This window comes from Pantherophis guttatus, chromosome 17 (genome assembly GCF_059756535.1).
Source record: "Pantherophis guttatus breed Tessera chromosome 17, ASM5975653v1, whole genome shotgun sequence".
NCBI lineage: Eukaryota > Metazoa > Chordata > Lepidosauria > Squamata > Colubridae > Pantherophis > Pantherophis guttatus.
In genome coordinates this window covers 2610174-2631229 of record NC_142079.1, presented here as the reverse complement: position 1 = coordinate 2631229, position 21056 = coordinate 2610174, and the positions used below count along the sequence as shown (strand labels likewise).

Genomic DNA, 21056 nt, shown 5'->3' with positions numbered 1-21056 from the left:
TCCAGTCAACTATAAATCAGCCGCCGTTTTTCCCAAGGGTTACAGAGAGGGAGCTTGGTCAAGGAGCAAGCAAGACGTTCGGGCTCCCACACACATGACACACTCGGTCAACCGACTTGGATTGGAGACCAAGACTGGGAAATTAAAAAGAAAAAGAAATATCCCAGAAAGGCAGTGGCAGCCCACTTCTTTGCTGTTGCCAAAAGCAAAGTCTGGATGAGTCCAGGCGGTCACCGCGGGCTCAACTTCAAGATCTGAATGCTCAAAAGGTCTCTTGTATGTTTGGGGGCGATCAATTAACTGAGAATACAGTTGATAGGGACCTTGGAGGTCTTATAGTCCAACCTCCTGGTCCAGCAGGAGACTCTAAACATTTAGAACATAACATAATAGAGTTGAGAGGGACCTTGGAGGTCTTCTAGTCCATCCCCTTGGTCCAGCAGGAGACCCCAGACCATTTCAGACATGCAAAACCTTATTGAAAAGACCTTATTTTCAATTCGCCGTTTGAAAAAAACTCCCTTATACGAGCCATGGCTGTTTGATTCTTCTCCCACCCTTCATCTCCCCAAAACCCCCAGCCAGCCAGCCAGCCTCCCCACCCTTCCAGCCTGCCAGAAACGACAATTCCCAACCTGCCAAGCGCGCCCAGCCTCAAGGAGGCGGCCCGACGGTTAGAAACCGACCAATGACGGCGAGGGAAAGGGGCGCGGCCGCGACCGTTGGGGCGGAGGCGCGCCTTGCCATTGGCCCATTCGAGAGAGAGAGAGAGAGGGGCGGAGCTCCGGGAAGGCTTGGCTTCTCGTTCCGCTGCTCAGCTTGCTTTCAGAGCCGAGTCGGGATCCGCAGCGGGCGGGTGGCTGGGCGTCCGATCCGCTGCGCCTTTGGATGGCTCTGCGCGGCCGGGCGAGGTACGTTGAGCCGATCCTGGATTGGGATTCGGGAGCCCATCCTTGATCCGGATTAAGGGGGTTTTTGGAAGAAGGTCTTCCAATCGGGGAGGGGTCTTTGTGCCTGGGAGGAGGAGGAGGAGGAGCTGGCGGCGTGGCAGCGGTGATCTGGAGCTTCGGCTGGCTGGCTGAGGATCCAGCGGGGTTCCCTTGCTTGCAGGGTCGGCGGAGATTTTGCTTGCACGGGTGTAGAGAGGGCTGTGTGTGAATGCGTGTCCCAGGGCAGATCTGGCTGCTGCAGGGCTGTTGTGTGGGCAGGACCTGAGATCAGACCTGCTCTTCCCAGCCGGGCTAGGCGAGGCGGGTTGGGCTGATCGGTCAGCAGTTGGGATGCCCTGTAGATCCAGGGTGGGAGTCCCACGAGGGTGGGAGAAAGGTAGGTGCCGGCCATTAGAAGGAGTAGAGTAGAGTAGAGTAGAATGTAGAGTAGAGTAGAGTAGAATAGAATAAGTAGAGTAGAGTAGAGTAGAGTAGAGTAGAGTAGAGTAGAATAAGTAGAGTAGAGTAGAATAGAATAGAATAGAATAGAATAGAATAGAATAGAATAGAATAGAATAGAATAGAATAGAATAGAATAATGTTGAGACTTTGGAAAAAGTGCAAAGAAGACCAAATAGAAATGGAACAGGATGGCATAGGAGAAGAGAAGATAGATGATTGATCTGATAATAATTGGAATAGGAATAGGAAAGAATAGAATAGAATAGAATAGAAAATATGGAATGGAATGGAAGAATGGAATGGAATAGAATAGAATAGAATAGAATAGAATAGAATAGAATAATGTTGAGACTTTGGAAAAAGTGCAAAGAAGAGCAAATAGAAATAAAACAGGATGGCATTGGAGAAGAGAAGATAGATGATTGATCTGATAATAATTAGAAAAGGAATAGAATAGAATAGAATAATAACTTTATTGTCACTTTAAATGTACACTTAAATCATCATGTATTAAAATGAGATTGTGTTGCAATACAGCTCTCCAAGGGTAAAAGGGCCCTGAATCAGGATGAAGCGTTTCCTGTAGCGTGACATCCAATAATGGAGCGTGGGAGGGGGCATCTGCCCTGGCATAGTTAGGCTAGGAAACAAACAAACAAAAACAAACCAACCCAGGATGAAATGAACCCTGGCTTCTTTGGCAGAGCCAGTTTTCTAGGATTGGATGAACTCCAAACCGTAAACTTACCCCCATGTCCTGGAGTCACACGAGGCGAGGAGGGGAAACCATTCTCGGTTCTGCTTTCCTTTGAGGACGTTACAGAGATCGTGGGAACTCGGGGTAAAGTTTTGGCTGGTAGCAATGACACCCCTGAGCCTCAGGGTCCCACTTCCCTTCCTCCCCTTGACGGTTGCGTTGTGTCTCCCTCCCCCCTTCCCTGCCCCACGTAGCCCATGTTCCACTCTCCTGCAAGGTAAGCAGGCAGCCAGAGATCGAAGTGAGCTGAATCCGCAGAAGCCGTGGGCATCTCATTTCCCTCATCCCTTCATCCTCTGCAGTCTTGGGCCATTCCTCACCTGCTGCGTTTGCAGGAGAAGGAATGCCAGGGACTTCCTGTGGGCGCCAGGATTGCTGGTTGAAGCCCTGCTGGGAGTGAAGTCACCAGGGTTCTGGCTTGGGTGACAAACAACTGGCTGGGATGTCGTAAGGAAGCTGGGCTGGATTTCCAGCCCCCCTGAAAAGTAGAGGAATCGGGCAGGTAGGGGGGAAAAAACTCAGATTTTCCTTAGAGTTGAAGGAACTCTTGGGTTGACGGTCCTGGGATTAGCTCTTCCCATCCAGTTGCCTTTCAGGAATAACCGATTGATGGAGTTTTTTTGCTCTGTCTGACCCTTTGGGCTTTGTTCGCTTCCAGAGCTCCATCCCTTCCGATCCAGAACTAGCATTTGGAGGGACCCTCCCTTCCTTTCTGTGCCTGGCCGGCTTCTTTGGACAGAAGGAGGGTGGTGGTGGCCCCGAGGGCGGAATCCGGCAGCATGTCCGAAGAGGCGCTCCTGAGCATGGACGAAGGCACGCTCCGGAAACTGGTGAGTTCTTTTCCCCTGATGTTGTCTCCCTGCTTTGGAGAACTAAAACGGTTTGCAGCTTTTGGAGGACGGCGGCGGAGCCAAAAAAGAGAAATGTTTTTTCTCTGCCTAGTGTGGTCATTTTGGCTTGCTTCCTTTCCGTCCAGTATGTATGTGGATCCGTTCCATCCCATCCCTTCGTGGATTTTTTTAAAAAAATTTTTTACTGGCTTCCTTGGCAGGCAAAAACGGATCGTTTCACCAACTTTGAATTTGTCAACGTGCTGCCAGTTTGTGGGTTGTGGCTAGAAGGGTGTGTGTGTGTGTATTCATACATTGCGCTTAAGCCCAGGTTTTTTTTCAGAGGTGGGGGTGGGGAGCCTGATTTATCGAACCAGCCTGCTGTGTCTAAATTTACAGTAAATCCCCAAAGTGAGACTTTTGAGTGACAAAGGAAAAAAACCGAGAAAGGAAATTCAAGAGCTCGTGGAAACTCCTGAAGCTTCATCACCTTTCAAGAAAAAAATTGGACTGCCATTTTGTCAGAAATGGCGTAGGGTCTCCTGCTTGGGTGGGGGTTGGACTAGATGACCTACAAGGTCCCTTCCAACTCTGTTAAAACAATCTGTAAACATCAGAAGCTTAAGAGGACGCATGAACCCGTCATCCTTTGAGATGGGAACGTGGGGCGAGATTACCGAAGCCGCTTAATTAAATAAATTTGCCTGTTGCGAACATTTACAAATTACAGGCCTCGTTGTTATGAAATTCACACCGATCCAAAGGCGAGGAAACCATGGCGTAGTTTATTAAGCGGCTGTCACTTAAAAGCCTTACTTAACTCAATTACCGAATTACCTTCTTTTGGGCTTCTTGCGATAGATTTGGATCTTAAAGGTAACCCAACCAGCTGGATTCATAAACCGCGCTAAGCCGCAAATAGCTAATCCAGATTACAACCAACCCTCTGCTTACTCAAAGCAGCTTCTGGTCTCGAATTGTCCTGGTTTTAGAAACCCCGAGGGATCGAGTCTTCTTGGAGGGTTGTCGGAGCCAGGCAGGGAAGCCCCTTCCCCCATTTGCCACATCGAATTGTGCTTCCTTTGAGATCCCGTCTCGGTTTCTTCGCAAGCTTCCTTTCCCAGCTACCTTGGTTTATATTTTGATGGCAGTCCTCCTGTGATGCAACTTTTGAGTTCGTGCGAGTTGATGCGTGCACCGAGGGCACCTTGGGTTCCGCAGTTGGACACCGACGTTGCAACTTCTTCTTGCCACGAGGTTTTGTAAACCCTTCTTGACGTAACGCTTAGATGTCCAAATCCTTTGCCTTGTGAAAAAACGGCGGAGTCTGTTTTGTTCGGTGTTTCGTTTCAGTAGATCACGTCCGTAGATCTGTTATTCCGATTCTAGTCCTCTTATCAGTGGGAAGGACTCGCCTAATGGCTCTTTTACTACTCACTACGCCAGCAAGAAAATAAACACACCGAGGCTTGTCCGGTGTGTTAGCTTTTATACCAGTTTGGGCAAAGTGGCTATATAAGCTTTTAGTTTGGCTTAGCGCCAGTGGTGAAATGCATTTTTTTTTTGCTATCGGTTCTGTGGGTGTGGCTTGGTGGGCATGGCTTGAAAAGCTGGCACATCAAATCCGCTCTAAATGGAGAAGCTGCTATTAACGGTTATGGTTGAAGCTGAATTCCCTCCCTGGCAGGAATCTGACGGGGCTGCTTAGGTTCCCAAGTTGGGGAGGGCACCCTGCTGAAATCATCCCGTGTGAAACGGCAGGAGAGATGAAAGAATTCAGGGTGTGGTACATACACTCAGAGGTGGAGGCTCCTTTCAGTGGAGATCACTTGGCGAATCTAGTCAGGCCGTTTTCCTCCAGAGCAGCAAAGACGTGCCTGGGCTTCTTCCGGGAAGTTTCTAAACTTCTTTGTTGGCTGTTCTTGGGAGCTTCCCATTCCCGACTAAACTGGGTCCAAATTTTTAAGGATTGACCAAGGTTAGCCGGAGAAGGGGGCTGCTGTCTAGCACAGGGGTCTCCAACCTTGTCAACTTTAAGCCTGGCGGACTTCAACTCCCAGTATTCTTTGCTTTGCCGGCTGGGGAATTCTGGGAGTTGAAGTCCGTCAGTTGACAAGGTTGGAGACCCCTGAGTCTAGCAGGTCTTACTTTACTTTTGGCCAACACAAGGAGCCAAATTCATGTTTCTTAATTTTGCTGCATTGTGGGGGTATAAAATCCAGGGGTGAAATCCAGCAGGTTCTGGAGAACCGTTAGCGGAAATTTTGAGTAGTTCGGAGAACCGGCAAATACCACCTCTGGCTGGCCCCAGAGTGGGATGGGAATGAAGATTTTGCAACATCTTTCCCCCTGGAGTGGGGAGGGGATGGAGATTTTGCAGTATCCTTCCCCTGCCACGCCCACCAAGCCACGCCCACAGAACCAGTAGTAAAAAAAATTGAATTTCACCACTGATAAAAATCCCTCCTGGATGGTTTGCACGGATGTTAGAACGTTGTTGCGGATGGAGCCCCCCTTCTCAACCGTGTTACTAACTTAACAAACTTCAGTGATTTTCACTTAAAAACCGTGGCAAGGCAGGTCGCAAAGCAGGGCACTTCACAAAGGTTTCACTCACTAAAAGTGGTTAGTATTATGAGGAGGAGGAGAATTATGCTTAATGCTGTTATTATTGTGTTTTTACTAGAAGACATTTTAAGAGGAAAAATGAATAGGCTTACAATATTCAACTGTTTAATGTATTATAACTTTAAGATTAGAGAATTAATACCGTGTTTCCCCGAAAATAAGCCCTCCCCTGAAAATAAGCCCTCCCCGAAAATATTTAAACACATGCACAGGTGGTCCCCACCATTTCCTCTGGTTAGGGCAGGGGTCAGCAACCTGCAGCTCCGGAGCTGCATGTGGCTCTTTGGGCCCTCTGCTGTGGCTCCCTGTCAGGTGATCCCACCATTGGCTGGCCCCGCCCCTCACTCTCCTCTCCCAGTCACTCCTTGCCTGGCCTGAGAAGGTAAGGGTGACGGCGGGGGATGGAGAAGCGGCCAGGGCAGAGACATAGAGAGATACAGAGAGAGAGGGAGAGAGAGAGACAGAGAGAGATACAGAGAGAGAGGGAGAGAGAGAGAGAGACAGAGAGAGATACAGAGAGAGGGGGAGAGAGAGAGACAGAGAGATACAGAGAGAGAGGGAGAGAGAGAGACATAGAGAGATACAGAGAGAGGGGGAGAGAGAGAGAGAGAGACATAGAGAGATACAGAGAGAGGGGGAGAGAGAGAGACAGAGAGAGATACAGAGAGAGGGGGAGAGAGAGAGAGACATAGAGAGATACAGAGAGAGGGGGAGAGAGAGAGACATAGAGAGATACAGAGAGAGGGGGAGAGAGAGAGACAGAGAGATACAGAGAGAGGGGGAGAGAGAGAGACAGAGAGATACAGAGAGAGTGGGAGAGAGAGAGAGAGACATAGAGAGATACAGAGAGAGGGGGAGAGAGAAAGACAGAGAGATACAGAGAGAGGGGGAGAGAGAGAGACAGAGAGATACAGAGAGAGTGGGAGAGAGAGAGAGAGACATAGAGAGATACAGAGAGAGGGGGAGAGAGAGAGACAGAGAGATACAGAGAGGAGGAGAGAGAGAGACAGAGAGATACAGAGAGAGTGGGAGAGAGAGAGAGAGACATAGAGAGAAACAGAGAGGGGAGAGAGAGAGACATAGGGAGAAACAGAGAGAAGGGGAGAGAGAGAGACAGAGAGATACAGAGAGAGAGGGAGGGAGGGAGGGAGGGGAGAGAGAGAGATGTCAAAAGGATTTTGTGGTTCCCGGTATTTTTTAACAACTGGTTCTCTGCTCTAGTGACCGACTGGATAGGTGTGGCTAGGGGGTCATGTGACTGGTGGAAGTGAGTGACGTCGAGTTGGCCACGCCCATCCAGGTTTTGTGGCTCCCGGTGTTTTCTTTTCTGTGGGAAACGGGTCCAAACGGCTCTTTGAGTATTTAAGGTTGCAGACTCCTGGGTTAAGGTTAGGGAGACAGAGCTGGAAATCAGGAAAGACGGCAAGAGGAGCCCCATCTTGCTCCACGCACCCCAAAATAATAAGACCTCCCCAAAAATAAGGCCAAACGCTTATTTCAGGGTTCGAAACAAAAATATAAGACGGGGTCTTATTTTCGGGGAAACGCGGTATTAATGTGAATGAGGTTGAACATGCTGAAAGGTTGTTGCACAGAGATATTTGTACCCAGGCTGACACGCTGTTTAAGGAAAGGTGGAATGTTTATATTTTGAAAAATTAAAAAACTTAAAACAGCAACAATAAAGGTTTCACACGGCGACAGAAATTTTGGGCTGGGTTTTGGTCATAAGTTGAGGGCTACCTGAATTACAAAGGTGTAGTTGGATAGAGGGAGCCGAAATTCACCCTCCCTGGCTCTCCCCCCCCCCCCAATATAAAATTTCTGCTTCCTTGGGAAGTTTTTCTTCCAAGCCAGAGCGAGTTTGCCTTCTGCTAGACTCTCTCTGGGGCTCACCTGGCCCGGCGGCAGCGCTGCCTGCCACACACAAGGGCCCTTTGTGCTCCGTGGTAGGGATTCCTCGCTGTTTGCGTTATGGGGAGGAGTGCCAGGGCCCTGCCCTGCCTGGAAGGGGGAGAGCCTTGTTCGAACCTGAAGCCCGTTGGCACTCACCTCTGCCAGCTGAGGCATCGCCCGCCAGGAAGGCTCTGGCAGGCAAAGGCAGGAGACTTTTCCAGGGTGCATCGAGTTCCTGCTCAGAGGATGGGGGTCGAGCAAGGGGGGGTCCTTTCTCTGACTCTGGGGGGGAGGGGGTTCCAGCTTCCATGGACCCCAGCCAGGAACTGGGGTACAAGGCACGTAGGAGAGGAAGCTACCGTCCCCAAGACGGAGATCAAATTATAATATTTATTTATTTATTTATTTATTTATTTATTTATTTATTATTTGATTTGATTTGATTTGATTTGATTTGATTTGATTTGATTTGATTTCTATACCGCCCTACTCCCGACGGACTCAGGGCGGTGCACAGCCAAACAATAAAATACATACATACAAAATTTAAAAAGCAGAATTAAAATCAAATAAAATTGTTTTGGCCCAGACAAATTAAAACCCCAATCAATTTAAAACTTGAATATATAAAATACTAAAAAATATTAAAAATTAAAAATTCTTTTATAAAAGAGGGAGAAAATTAGGCCAGGCCCGCCTGGTGAAATAAAAAGGTCTTTAGAGCGTGGCGGAAGGTGCGCAGATCCGGGATCAATTTTTATCTCCTAGTTCGGTGTTTCTCAACCGCGGGGGCTTTAAGATGCGTGGAACTTCAACTCCCAGAATTCCTCCAGCCAGCACAGCTTATGACCGTTTTTTTTTTTTCTTCACACCTGGCTGGGGAATTCTGGGAGTTGAAGTTCCACGCATCTTAAAGCCCCCGCGGTTGAGAAACACTGCTAAGTTTATTAAGGGATTAAAGCAGCTTCTGCCCTTCCTCCCTTCCGGGTGTTTTTCTGGGAAGGGGAAATGAGCCTTTGGAAAATACCTGGGGAAAGGGGCGTGGCAAAGGTTGGCAAAAACACCTGCTTCCCGAGTTCCTCGGTGCGGAGCTCACGGGCTCTCCTGGCTGGGCTGAGAAAGGCCCCCAACCCCGAAACTTAGAATATTATTGCTCCTCTTTTGTGGCTTAACACAATTCCTGGTGGTTTGTGTGTGTTTTTTTCCCTGGCTTTGCGAATATGTAAATAATGATCCTGCTAACAAAACAGTTAATTATGAATATTTAAAAATAAAGAGAAGGAGCGGGAGGATAAAAGCTAAGAGTAAAGACAAAAGTCGAGGCAGAAAGTTGTAAAATTGTGTATATCTGTTGTTAGTATTGTATTTTAATGTCTGGTGTACGTGTGTTTTTGTCTCTTGATTTCTTTTGCTATTGTGTGTTTGGTTTTAAAATGTAAAATACTCAATAAAAATTATTTTATATAAAAAAAAGAATAGAATAGAATAGAATAAGGGAACGGAATGGAATAGAATGGAATAGAATAGAATAGAATAGAATAGAATAGAATAGAATAGAATAGAATAGAAAATGGAATGGAACGGAACGGAACGGAACGGAACGGAACGGAACAGAACAGAACAGAATTCTTTATTGGCCAAGTGTGATTGGACACACAAGGAATTTCCCTCCTGTGCATAAATTCATAGTGTACATACAAGCCACAAGGGATGAGTCATGATCCTAATCATCATAAAACACGATCCTCATAAATCATAAACTACAACATAGTCCTGGGATACTAAATAAGTAACCACCATAATAAGCCATAGTAGGATACCAAATAGAACAAACCAATATAAATCATAAGATACAAGCAAAACAGGGATGGTCATAAGAAGATAAGGAAATAGATAATAGGAAAAATGAGAAGGATAATAGTAACACAGCCCCTACTAGGTTGTTTGACAGAGTTAGATAAATAGATGAACAGAGTGGGAAGGGACCTTGTAGGTCATCTAGTCCAACCCCCTGCCCAAATAAGAGACCTTACATCAGGGGTCTCCAACCTTAAACACTCAAAGAGCCGTTTGGACCCGTTTCCCACAGAAAAGAAAACACCGGGAGCCACAAAAACCCTTCCCATGCTGGACGATTTCTTGAGCGGCCACAAAACTAGCATCTGTAGTTGAATGAAACGTTCTGTTTTCTTCTGAAACTTTTCTTTTCTCGGGTTTATCCGTGGTTGGCCTACCGGGGGGTTGAAAAGCTCAACATATCGCGTGCCGGGCGCGTGTCGCACATTGGCGGTTGTGACGCATATTTTGAGTGACAGGGAGCCGCAGCAGAGGGGTGAAAGAGCCACATGGGTCGGTGACCCCTGCCTTACACCCACCGCGTTGTGGGAATGGGTTGTTTAGCGGAGTGATGGCCGGCGGAAAAGAACTGCCTTTGTGTCTGATTGTTGTGCTGTGCAATGCCCTACACAGCGTCGTCTTGAGGGAAGACGTTGAAACAGCCGACGTCCAGGATGTGAGGAATCTGTAGATATATTTTCACAATTTTCCCTCTGACAGCAAATTTTCTTTCTGTCTCTGGAACTCGCATTAGTTCCTCCCTTTTCCCCCCGCCGGCTGCAGCTCCAAGGGAATTAGTCCATATAAGGAGAAACTCTCCGTCCTCTTTAGGTTGTTTTGTTCCTTCCTCCCGACTCCCTCTCTCCAACTGGCTTTCCCTCCTTCCTTTCCCCCTTCCCTTGTTTGCATTTCTCATTCCTTTCTTTTGGCACCCCCTTCCCCTTCCCCAGTTAATTTTTCTGACTGTGAGGAAGTTTCTCTTTCGTTCCAGGTTGCTTCTCTCCTTTCCATCCGTTGCTTCTTCTCCTGCTTTCTGAATAGATCAGAATAAAGTTAGACGGGACCTTGGAGGTCTTCTAGTCCAACCCCCTGCTTAGGCCGGAAACCCTGCACCACTTCAGACAAATAGTTGTCCAATCTGTTCTTAAAAAACTTCCAGTGTTGGAGCATTCACAGCTTCTGGAGGCAAGTTGTTCCACTGGTTTCACCGTCAGGAAGTTTCTCCTTAGTTTGATTCAAACTTCCTCAAAACCCCAAACAAGTTACCCAGACCTAATCCACATATCAAAAGATAAGGTCTGTAAACTCAGAGTTAATTCAATTAGTTCTCCCGCGGAACTGCGTGTTCACAAGGATAAGCATCATAGCCGAGCTGAAACTAGATTAATCTAGTTAGAGCAAACGGGGGAAATCAATAGAATAGAATAGAATAGAATAGATATTGGAATGTAGAATAGAATAGAATAGAATAGAATAGAATAGAATAGAATAGAATAGAATAGAATAGAATAAGAATTTAGGATAGGATAGGATAGAATTTATAGGTGCTTTTAGATCCTGAGTGACAGGCAGGTGTCTTCCTTGCAGGATGAGACAGAGGTAACCGTACCCTGGCTGGAGTGGCAGAGAGTTTTGGGCCGAGGCCAAGCCGGTGAAGGGGGCGGGGGAACGGGAACGGTTGCGTGCGTGAGCCACTAAGCCTAGGGAGAGCACATGGGCTCGGCCGGAGGGACAGTGGCCCTTTGTGCAAACCTCTCACTGTGCCCATTGTGTGTCTGTCCCCGGGGGTGGCCAAAGAGAGGCCGGGGAATGCCTGTCCTGGGCGAGGCGGCCTCCGCAATGCCCTTGACCCGTCCCTGAATGACCCTCCTCTTACTCTGTCCCTTCCCCTCCCAGCTGGAAGCCACTCTGGACTTCTCCGAGCGCAGGCAGATCCGTTCGGCCATCCGGGAGCTACGCCGGCAGGAGCTGGAGCGCGATGAGGAGGCGCTGGCGTCCAAGCGCTCCCGGACGGAGCGGCAGGAGAACAAGGAGAACCGGCTGAGGTGAGTTGGGGGCCCGCTTCTTCCCTCTGCACCCCACTTTTCTGGCATTGTAACCCTCCTGGGCCAACCTTCCCGAAGCGTTCTTATTTCTTGGTTAAATTTCCTCAGGCAGTCCTCAGCTGGATGGCTGCCGTTGAGCCCAAGGTTTGGGTTGCTAAGTGAGACGGTCATTCAGTGAGTTTCACCCCGTTTTCTGACCTTTCTTGCCACTTAATCACTTAATCTTGCCAATTAATCAGTGGAACGACCTGCGTCCAGAAGTTGTGGATGCTCCAAGACTGGAAGTTTTTAAGAAGAGATTTTTTTTTTTTTTAAATTTGATTTATATGCCGCCCTTCTCCGGAGACTCAGGGCGGCTTACAATGCGCTAAGCAATAGCCTTCATCCTTTTGTATATTTATACAAAGTCAGCTTATTGCCCCCACAAACTGGGTCCTCAATTTACCTACCTTAGAAAGGATGGAAGGCTGAGTCAACCTTGAGCCTGGTAAGGTTCGAACCTGCAGTAATTGCAGGCAGCTGTGTTAATGACAGGGTGCTCTAAAGCACTGTACTACCAAGGCTCTTGGATAACCAAGATTGGATAACCATTTGTCTGAAGTGGTGTAGGGTTTCCTGCCTAAGCAGGGGGTTGGACTAGAAGACCTCCAAGGTCCCTTCCAACTCTTGTTATTCTGTTGTTTGTCCCTTCAGGTCCTGGCAACAAGAGGAGGAACAGCGGCAGCAAAAGTCTCTGGACGCCCTTTCGAGAAAGCTGGAGACCATCCAGGATGTGGAGGAGCTGACCAGCTTGGTAGGTCCCTGCTGAATGGAGCTTGGCTCTTCCTGACTGCAGAGGACGCTGGGTGGGCATTTCCACGTTGCAGTGGGAGCTCAAGGGGGGCATTGACATAGAGCTGTTCGCGTGGGACCATCCCCTGTCCTTCCCGCCGGTCGAAAAAGCCAGAAACTCTGCTGTCAAGCGTTACGAAGCGGCATATAAGTCTAAGTGGTTAGAGTGCAGTACTTGGTTAGCAGCTACTTCTGCTGACTGCCTGCAATTTGAGCAGTTCGAATCTCACCAGGCTCAAGGTGGACTCAGCCTTCCGTCCTTCCGAGGTCGGTAAAACGAGGACCCAGATTGTTGGAGTTTGCAAGAGGAATGCATTGCTACAAATTTGGCTAAAAATGGGGAAAAAAAACAGCCCTACACAAAAATACCGATTTGGATCTCACCAACAGGAGCATTAAAACACCCAAATTTAATTGAGATGGATAAGATAATCGGATATAGAGATGTACTAAAAGAACAAGGAAATTTGAAATCGAAACAGGAATTGGAACAGGATTTAAACAGGGGAATTGATTGGTGGACATATATGCAAATTTAGTCTAAACATAAGGAAGATATAAAATTATACGAAGTACAAAATGAGCAACATGAACTGGACAAAATTATACAAGGGAGAGAGGAGAAACTAGTAGGATATGTACATTTTTTTTGCGGTATAAGATGGAGGACGAGGTAGTTAAAGTGGTATATAAATCTAAGTTCTACTGCTAGTCCTTCCTTCCTTCCTTCCTCCCTCCCTCCCTCCCTCCCTCCCTCCCTCCCTCCCTCCCTCCCTTCTCAGATTGTTGGGGGCAAGAGGCTGACTTTGTAAAGACTTAGAGAGGGCTGGAAAACACTGTGAAATGGTCTATAAAGTCTATTGCTATTTTCCACCAAGAAAATTGCTTGGATTTCCACTCCAGCCGACGGATCTAGGCTCTCCGGGTGGCCTCCCATCAACACATGGGCCACAAAGGGGCGGGGTGGGGAAAATGATCCGTTTGAACCTTTGCTGACTCTGCTTCCCTTCTCAGCTGCGAGGAACCAGCGAGTACGAAGAACGTAAACTCATCCGGGCTGCTATCCGCCAGCTGCGCGCAGAAGAAATTGAAGGTACCAGATCCAGCAGGGGTGGAGTGTGGAGTGGGTCACCACGGTCTTCTAAACAAGGTTTTCTAAATCCGGGGTACCCCAACCCCAGGGTCGTGGACCAGCAATGGGCCCCGGGATGCCAGCAACCGGGCCGCACAAACAAGCAAAACCCCAATCCGTGGGATATAGGCACCACGTGAAACCACGTCCCTTCCGGTCCGTGGAAAAAACTCTCTCCACAGAACCAGTCCCCGGTGCCCCAAACGTTGGAAGGGGGGGGCACTGCTCTGAATGATGCCAGCCTGTTTGAAACGGCTCTTTTTTTCCCTCCCTCCCTCAAGCTGCAAAGTTGGCGGGGAAAGCTTTCCATTACCAAAGGGCCACCGACACGGCTCGGGCATCCAAGGAGCAAGGCGAACATGCTGCAGGGGACAGAAACGCCCAGGTAAGCACTAACAATAGCACTAGAGCGTAGATTTATATACCACTTCACGGTGCTTTCCAGCCCTCTGTAAGCGGTTTACAGAGTCAGCCTCTAGCAAACCCCAACAATCTGGGTCCTTCTTTTACCCACCTCGGAAGGACGGAAGGCTGAGTCAAACTTGAGCCTGGTGAGATTCGAACTGCCAAATTGCCGGCAGTCAGCAGAAGTAGCCTGCAATACTGCATTCTAACCACTGCACCACCGTGGCTCGTGCTAGGAGAAGAAGGCAAGGAAGCTGCCCCTCAATTGGGAGGCATCGGATTCCACCCCCACCCACCCCCTGGAGTGTGAGACCTTTTCCATCTCTGCCGTAAATTCTTCCTTGGTGGCCCTCTCAGGTGGCTTTTGGGGCTGCGCTGCCCCAGTCTTGCACTCCGTACATGCTTTATAATTGCAATACCCATGATTTCATCTGACAAGGCAGGACTGCCTTTGCAAATCTGGTCGCTCCGTCTCTGGAGGGGCGCCCTGTTGGAGAAGATTTGTGCCTTGAGAATAACTTCCCCATTTCCCCCACCAGAGGGCAGCCTTTTCCTAGTTGATGGTTTAGGGCTTCTTTCTACTACCCTGTTTCCCCGAAAATAAGACATCCCCTGATAATAAGCCCAATCGGTCTTTTGAGCGCATGCGCTAAAATAAACTTCCCCCTGAAAATAAGCCTTCCCTGAAAATATTTAAACGCAGAGCTGGAAATCGGGTAAGACGGCAACAGGAGCTCCGTCTTGCTCCATGCGCCCCAAAATAATAAGAGCTCCCCGAAAATAAGGCCAAACGCTTATTTCGGGGTTCAAAAAAATATAAGACAGGGTCTTATTTTCGGGGAAACACGGTAGATAGATAGATAGATAGATAGATAGATAGATAGATAGATAGATAGATAGATAGATAGATAGATAGAAGAGAGAGATAGCAGATAGATAGATAGATAGATAGATAGATAGATAGATAGATAGATAGATAGATAGATAGATAGATAGCAGAGAGAGATAGCAGATAGATAGATAGATAGATAGATAGATAGATAGATAGATAGATAGATAGATAGATAGCAGAGAGAGATAGCAGATAGATAGATAGATAGATAGATAGATAGATAGATAGATAGATAGATAGAAGAGAGAGATAGCAGATAGCAGATAGATAGATAGATAGATAGATAGATAGATAGATAGATAGATAGATAGATAGATACCCTGTTTCCCCCAAAATTATCCCCTAATAATAAGCCCAATCGGACTTTTGAGGGCATGGCAATAAGGCCAAGCACTTATTTCAGGGTTCAAAAAAAATATAAGACAGGGTCTTATTTTCGGGGAAACATGGTAGTTCTGGCTATTGCCGGGGGATTAACGGCTTTTAATATTAACGGGGAATCCAGGGTCACTTAACAACAGAAATGTCGGCCTCTACTGTGGCCGTAAATCCAGGACGACCTGTAATAGGGCTTCCCAGCGTATGCCAACAAGGACCGGACTCTCTGCGTGCTTAGGGTTTCTCTGAACGGATCTTGGGTGGGCTGAGGGTTCATTTTCCTTTTGGCCTCCTCCAGGTGCAGAACCGAGCGGGGCAGGAGGTGATCGAAAGCCAGATCCGGGAGCAGCTGGATCCCAAGGCGGACGATGGTCCAGGTGAGGCCAGGCTGAAGATCCCCGCAGGAGGCACTCACAGGAGTGGGCTGGGTGGGAAGCCTGCAGAGGAGGTATTCAGCCGGTTCGGGGGAATCGGTAGTGACAATCTGCAGATGGGACCGTCCATCCACCTATATCACTGTGTTTTTAATGCTGCACGCATGTGGACTGCACGAGAGAGAGAACCACTGTGTTTTGTGATGCCACACGCGTGTGCATGCACTCACGTTTCCGGTGCTGGGCAAACCTGTTGCTACAATATGTGAAGCCCCCCTCTGGAGGCCTGGCACAGAGCCCAGCCTGTTGGCACGGAGGGCGCTCGTAGATTGGATTGAGGCGGAAAGCTGGAGCCCGCAGATGCCTTGACCTATTACATTGCTGGGGATGATGGGAGTTGTGGGTCCACCACAATGCTTGGCTGCTCCTTCTGAGGGAGCGCCTCCTGAGCTCCTTTCCCTCTCCCCACCAACAGAGTCTTCTTTGGGGACCGTTCTACTCCTGGAAGCCGTCCCCAGCCACCCCCCTTCCGAGTCGGCTCCTTTCCCAGACAGCGAGGCGAGCGGTGAAGACCCCGGGCTCAATTCCCATGAGCAGGATTCCGGCTCCCAACCACAGCCTTCTTCCCAGGAGGAGGAGGAGGAAGAGAAGGAGGAAGAAGAAGAAGAAGAAGCTGGATTCCTGGCACCCCGCAAAGTCCAGGAGGGGCTGAACTCCTCCGAAGGGGAAGCTTCCAGGAAAGAGGAACAGCTGGAGATGGGCAGCATTGTAGGGGAGGCCCCCCCAAAAGAAGAGCCCCTCCTGAGCCAGGAGAGAGAGGTACTTTGGGGAAATTCCAGTTGGCAGCGAATTGGGGGTGGGGGCAACCCTGCCAAGAATGGACTCCCCAGCGTCTGACACACAAATAGACACACCCCTCTTCCCTTGGATGGGGAAGCTTATGACAGTCACTTGGGCAATGGACGTGCAGAAGCTGGACACATCTGGATCTCCCAAAGAAAAATTGCCCCTCCTTGAACGGTGGACGCTTACAGCTCCCTCTCCCTCCCCCCCCCCCCCACCTCCAGGCGGTCCGCCAAGCCGGAAAGGTTGGGGATCACTGTTTGGGATGGCTTCTAGTGGCCATGAGTTACCCAGGTGTAGGCCCATTTCGGGAACCATCTCTGCTGATTTTCTGGGGGGGGAGGTCATTTTTGGAAAGTTGAGAATAGCGAACACGGCTGCCCTTTCAACGTCCCCCACGACCGATGTTAATTTTGACTTGGCTTAAGGTTTTTAAGTGGGACGCGGTGGCTCAGTGGCTAAGAACTGAGCTTGTCGATCGAAAGGTCGGCAGTTCAGCGGTTCGAGTCCCTAGTGCCGCGTAACGGGGTGAGCTCCCGTGACTTGTCCCAGCTTCTGCCAACCTAGCAGTTCGAAAGCAGGTAAAAAAAATGCAAGTAGAAAAATAGGGACCACCTTTGGTGGGAAGGGAACAGCGTTTTCCGTGCGCCTTTGGGGTTGAGTCATTCCCGCCACATGACCACGGAGACGTCTTCGGACAGCGCTGGCTCTTGGGCTTTGAAACGGAGATGAGCCCCCCAGATGAGATGAAACGGAGATGAGCCCCCCTAGAGTCGGGAACGACTAGCGCATATGTGCGAGGGGAACCTTGAAGATTTTTAAAATCTCGAGCCGAGAGGAAGGAAGGGAGAGAAATATTTAGGGGATGCCACGGACGCTGGCTGTGTGGAATCTCCCTCCCCATTCCCAGATTAAACCCGTTGGTTGAGGGAGGGGCGGTATAAATACCGGGCGGTTTGGCTTCCCTTCTGGGCTCCTCAATGCTGCAGCCCATATTGAGGGCCAGGGGTGGGGGCAGAATCCTGTTCTCATTGCTTTTCTTCCACCCCCCTCCCTCCCAGATTGTGCCTCAGGCCCCAGAAGAGGGAAGAGAAGGTGCTGCTGGCCAGGAGGGAGACAGGCCAGGTAAGGGGGTAAAGGCAGCTCTGCCGGAAATGTTGCTCTCTGAGCTGGCTTGTTTTTCTTGCAGACGTTTTGCGACCCTACTAGGTAACATCATCAGGGCTAGAAAGGAGTGAGGTTTGTGGAGAGGAGGAGGAGGAGAACTGTGGGGTCCTCGGTGCTCTCTGAGCTTGCTGGTTTTCTTGAAGACGTTTTGTCACCCAACTAGGTAATATCATCAGCCACAAGACCACCAAGCTCAGAGAGCAGGGAGGACCCCCACATTTCAGGGGTCGCCCCACAGCTGTTTCTGCTCCTAAGCCCCCAGCTGTGGTTCCCTGGACTGTCCTGCTGCTGGCTTCTCTTTCCTGGGAAGATGTTTGGCCTGCAGGGAGGGGGCAGGGAACGCGCTTTCTGCAGGGTCTCCTTGCTCTAAAAGATCTCCCCCACCCCTCCAGGCCCAATCCTGCCTGGAGGCTTGGCTCCCGGCCCTTTTGCCCTGCTGCCTCTGGTCTCCAAGGGAGGCCGCGGGCGATGGGAGGCCGCTCTGCCGTTCCTGCCCAGAAAGGGAATTTACTTTTCAGAGTTGAACCTTTCACATTCTTTCACCCAATAAGGTCAGGAACATCTCTTCCCTCGCACCCTCCTTCCTTGGTTGAGGCCCTCTCCTTTATTTGTGAAAGCCCCTTTCCTCCTTCTCCCTTTCCCTACTCCTTTCCTTTCCTTTCCTTTCCTTTCCTCTTCATTCCCTTCCTTTCCTTTCCTTCATTCCCTTCCTTTCCTTTCCTTTCCTCTTCATTCCTTTCCTTTCCTTTCCTTTTCCTTTCCTTTCTTTTCCTTTCCTTTCCTTTCTTTTCCCTTCCCTTCCCTTCCCTTCCCTTCCCTTCCTTTCCTTTCCTTTCCTTTCCCTCCCCTTCCTTTCCTTTCCCTTCCCTTCCCTTCCTTTCCTTTCCTTTCCTTTCCTTTCCTTTCCTTTCCTTTCCTCTTCATTCCTTTCCCTTCCTCTTCATTCCCTTCCCTTGCTTTGCTTTCCTTTCCTTTCCTTTCCTCTTCATTCCCTTCCTTTCCTTTCCTTTTCCTTTCCTTTTTTTTCCTTTCCTTTCCTTTCTTTTCCCTTCCCTTCCCTTCCTTTCCTTTCCTTTCCTTTCCCTCCCCTTCCTTTCCTTTCCCTTCCCTTCCCTTCCTTTCCTTTCCTTTCCTTTCCTTTCCTTTCCTTTCTTTTCCTTTCCTTTTCTTTCCTTTCCTTTCCTTTCCTTTCCTTTCCTTTCCTTTCCCTTCCTTTCCTTTCTTTTCCCTTCCCTTCCTTTCCCTTCCCTTCCCTTTCTTTCCTCTTTTCCCTTTTCTCTTTCTTCTTTCTCCTATTTCCCCCTCTGGAGTTTTGGTGGGCACTTGGAGGTGCTTTCCTGGAAGTCCCTCAACTGGAAGGAGGAAGGAGGTTTAGGCAGGGAGGATGGTTCCCGTCCTTCTGGATCCTAAACAGCTGTTATTTATTGGTCTTTCTCTCTCGCCAGTTTCCCTGACTGACCCCGGGTGGTTTTAATGTTTACGGAGAAATCCTGCAAAGTGGTTTTGTGTGGAGGGTTTTGCGGAGGGGGTCTTGGTACTTTCCAGGCACTTTCCCTTTCCTTGGTGATCTGGGGGGGGGAGGCAGAGGAGAGGTCATTCTGCAGCCCCCTCTTTATCCTAAGACGTGTTCAGCTGAGTTTTTAAGGCATTGTGGAAAATCTTCTCTCACCCACACAGTTCTAATTCTTTCCCCTTCCTCTCCTGCCACAGCCCCAAATCATTTTATTCCTTGGCTCACTGGCTCAAGCGGACTGCCGCCCCCAGTTCTCCTTGTATTGGCTTCTTTTGGGGAGCAAAGCTGCCTTGTATTCACCCAGGCGCCTTTGTGGGGGGCACCGCTCGTGTCCTACCCGCTGTTCTTTGAGACAATTCTTGGCTGGCCCCTCTTGGAAGCAGGAGCCAGGCATCCGTCAAGGCAACGCTTGACGTATGATCTGTCTTGCTGGTGGGACAGGAGCCTTTGAACGGTGGGGAGGAGCTGCGAGGGATGAGCAGGACTGGGAGGGGGGGCTGGAGGCCAGCCAGGGCCACAGAGCTCAGCTGAGGACAAGAGGGAGTGAGCTTCGCTGGATAGTCGGCCCGACCCGGGTAATGGGGGAAGGGGATTTGCGGCCACCCTGAAATGGGTTGGAGGAACTCCAGCTGCGACCAGCTGTGCCTTTGAAGGGCAGTTTCCTTGACTGGGTGGCCTGAGGGAGGGCTTTGCCGGGCATCTGCCAGTGGAGGGGGTTCCAATTCCCAGAGTTCTTCCCCCCCATGTGTGGCAAGTTGGCTGTGGCAAGTTGTTTATAATGAGTTGGCCATGGCAAGTTGGATACGATGACTTGGCCATGCCAAGTTGACTATCATGAGTTGGCCATGGCAAGTTGGCTATGATGAGTTGGCCATGCCAAGTTGGCTACGATGAGTTGGCCGTGCCAAGTTGGCTACGATGAGTTGGCCATGCCAAATTGGCTATGATGATAGAGTTGTGAAGTATTCTGGGATCTCTGAATGGTCGCAAGATCGAGGCGGGAGGAGAGTTTGGCCTGTGGGATCCAGGCCCAGGGATCTGGTCACCGCCATTTAGCCACATTGGTGTCTGTGCCCATGGGAGGCTGAATCCCTTCCTCTCTTAACGCAACTTCTGTTTTCCCATCTTAATGCTTGTTTAGCAACTGGAGCCTCCCAAATGGTAGAAACGGACAGCTACAACGTTCCTCCAAAGCCACCTGATGCAGGTAATCCTCTCAGCCTCTTGTTGGGTCTTTCCCCCAATCAGCCCCGGTTGAGGATAATCTGCTGGACGCCTCCTTTCCTGCTGGCCTCTCTGGCAAAATCAAGGAAAGGGTTCGGCGGTGCTCCTCAACCTTGGCTTCAACTGGGGAATTCTGGGAATCGAAGTCCCACCTGTCTTCAAGATGCCCAGGTTGAGAAGCACAGGATCAGGCCCCTTGCAGGAAACACCCAGAGACCCCAAGCCAGCCTGCTTGGTTCTGGGCTGAGCCAGAAAACTCTGGAATGCATGGGGGGGGGGCGCGGGGAGGCTGTGCTATGGTGGAATGGGACAAGTTGCCGCTGCCAACTTGCCATGACCCAACTCGCTGCAGGACCATTTAACAATGCTATTTAATTATTTAATTTTTTTAAAAAAAATAGTTTTTGCCATTCACATTTTGTTCTGTTCCTCCTTCTGCATCCTTTCTTTAATGAGTCTATTCCACCATTTCTTTGATATTAATGTCTCTAGTCTCGCACTGAGTTGTCCTGCCACGAGTTGACCGTGGTGAGTTGGTCTTGATGAGTTGGCCATGGTTAGTTGGCCATGGTGAGCTGACCACGGCGAGTTGATTTTGATGAGTTGACCATGGTGAGTTGGCCATGGTTAGTTGATTTTGATGAGTTGACCATGGTGAATTGACCATGGTGAATTGACCATGGTGAGTTGGCCATGGCAAGTTGGCCATGGTTAGTTGGCCATGGTGAGCTGACCACGGTGAGTTGACTGTGGTGAGTTGACCGTGTTGAGTTGACCGTGGTGAGTTGATCATGGCAAGTTGGCCATGGTTAGTTGGCCATGGTGAGTTGACCGTGTTGAGTTGACTGTGGTGAGTTGACCATGGTGAGTTGGCCATGGCGAGTTGACCGTGTTGAGTTGACTGTGGTTAGTTG

General features: G+C 49.4%; 1 protein-coding gene across 6 annotated transcripts in view; it reads left to right on the top strand.

Moving 5' to 3' along the window:
• The window catches only part of SMTN (smoothelin), a 76799-nt gene that overhangs the window by 23411 nt on the left and 32332 nt on the right, over window positions 1-21056 (top strand). For 2 of the 6 annotated variants that reach the window (XM_087880415.1, XM_087880413.1), the window contains exons 2-10: window positions 2807-2978; window positions 11235-11383; window positions 12077-12176; window positions 13229-13307; window positions 13628-13731; window positions 15320-15398; window positions 15871-16214; window positions 17300-17363; window positions 20060-20125. In XM_087880415.1, the coding sequence (XP_087736541.1) occupies window positions 2928-2978; window positions 11235-11383; window positions 12077-12176; window positions 13229-13307; window positions 13628-13731; window positions 15320-15398; window positions 15871-16214; window positions 17300-17363; window positions 20060-20125 (1036 nt within the window). In that variant the 5' untranslated portion in view covers window positions 2807-2927. Of the gene's footprint in view, window positions 1-754; window positions 912-1698; window positions 2233-2806; window positions 2979-11234; window positions 11384-12076; window positions 12177-13228; window positions 13308-13627; window positions 13732-15319; window positions 15399-15870; window positions 16215-17299; window positions 17364-20059; window positions 20126-21056 lie in introns of those variants that run through there. The other 4 variants (XM_060691870.2, XM_060691867.2, XM_087880414.1 and 1 more) reach the window with 4 other exon arrangements.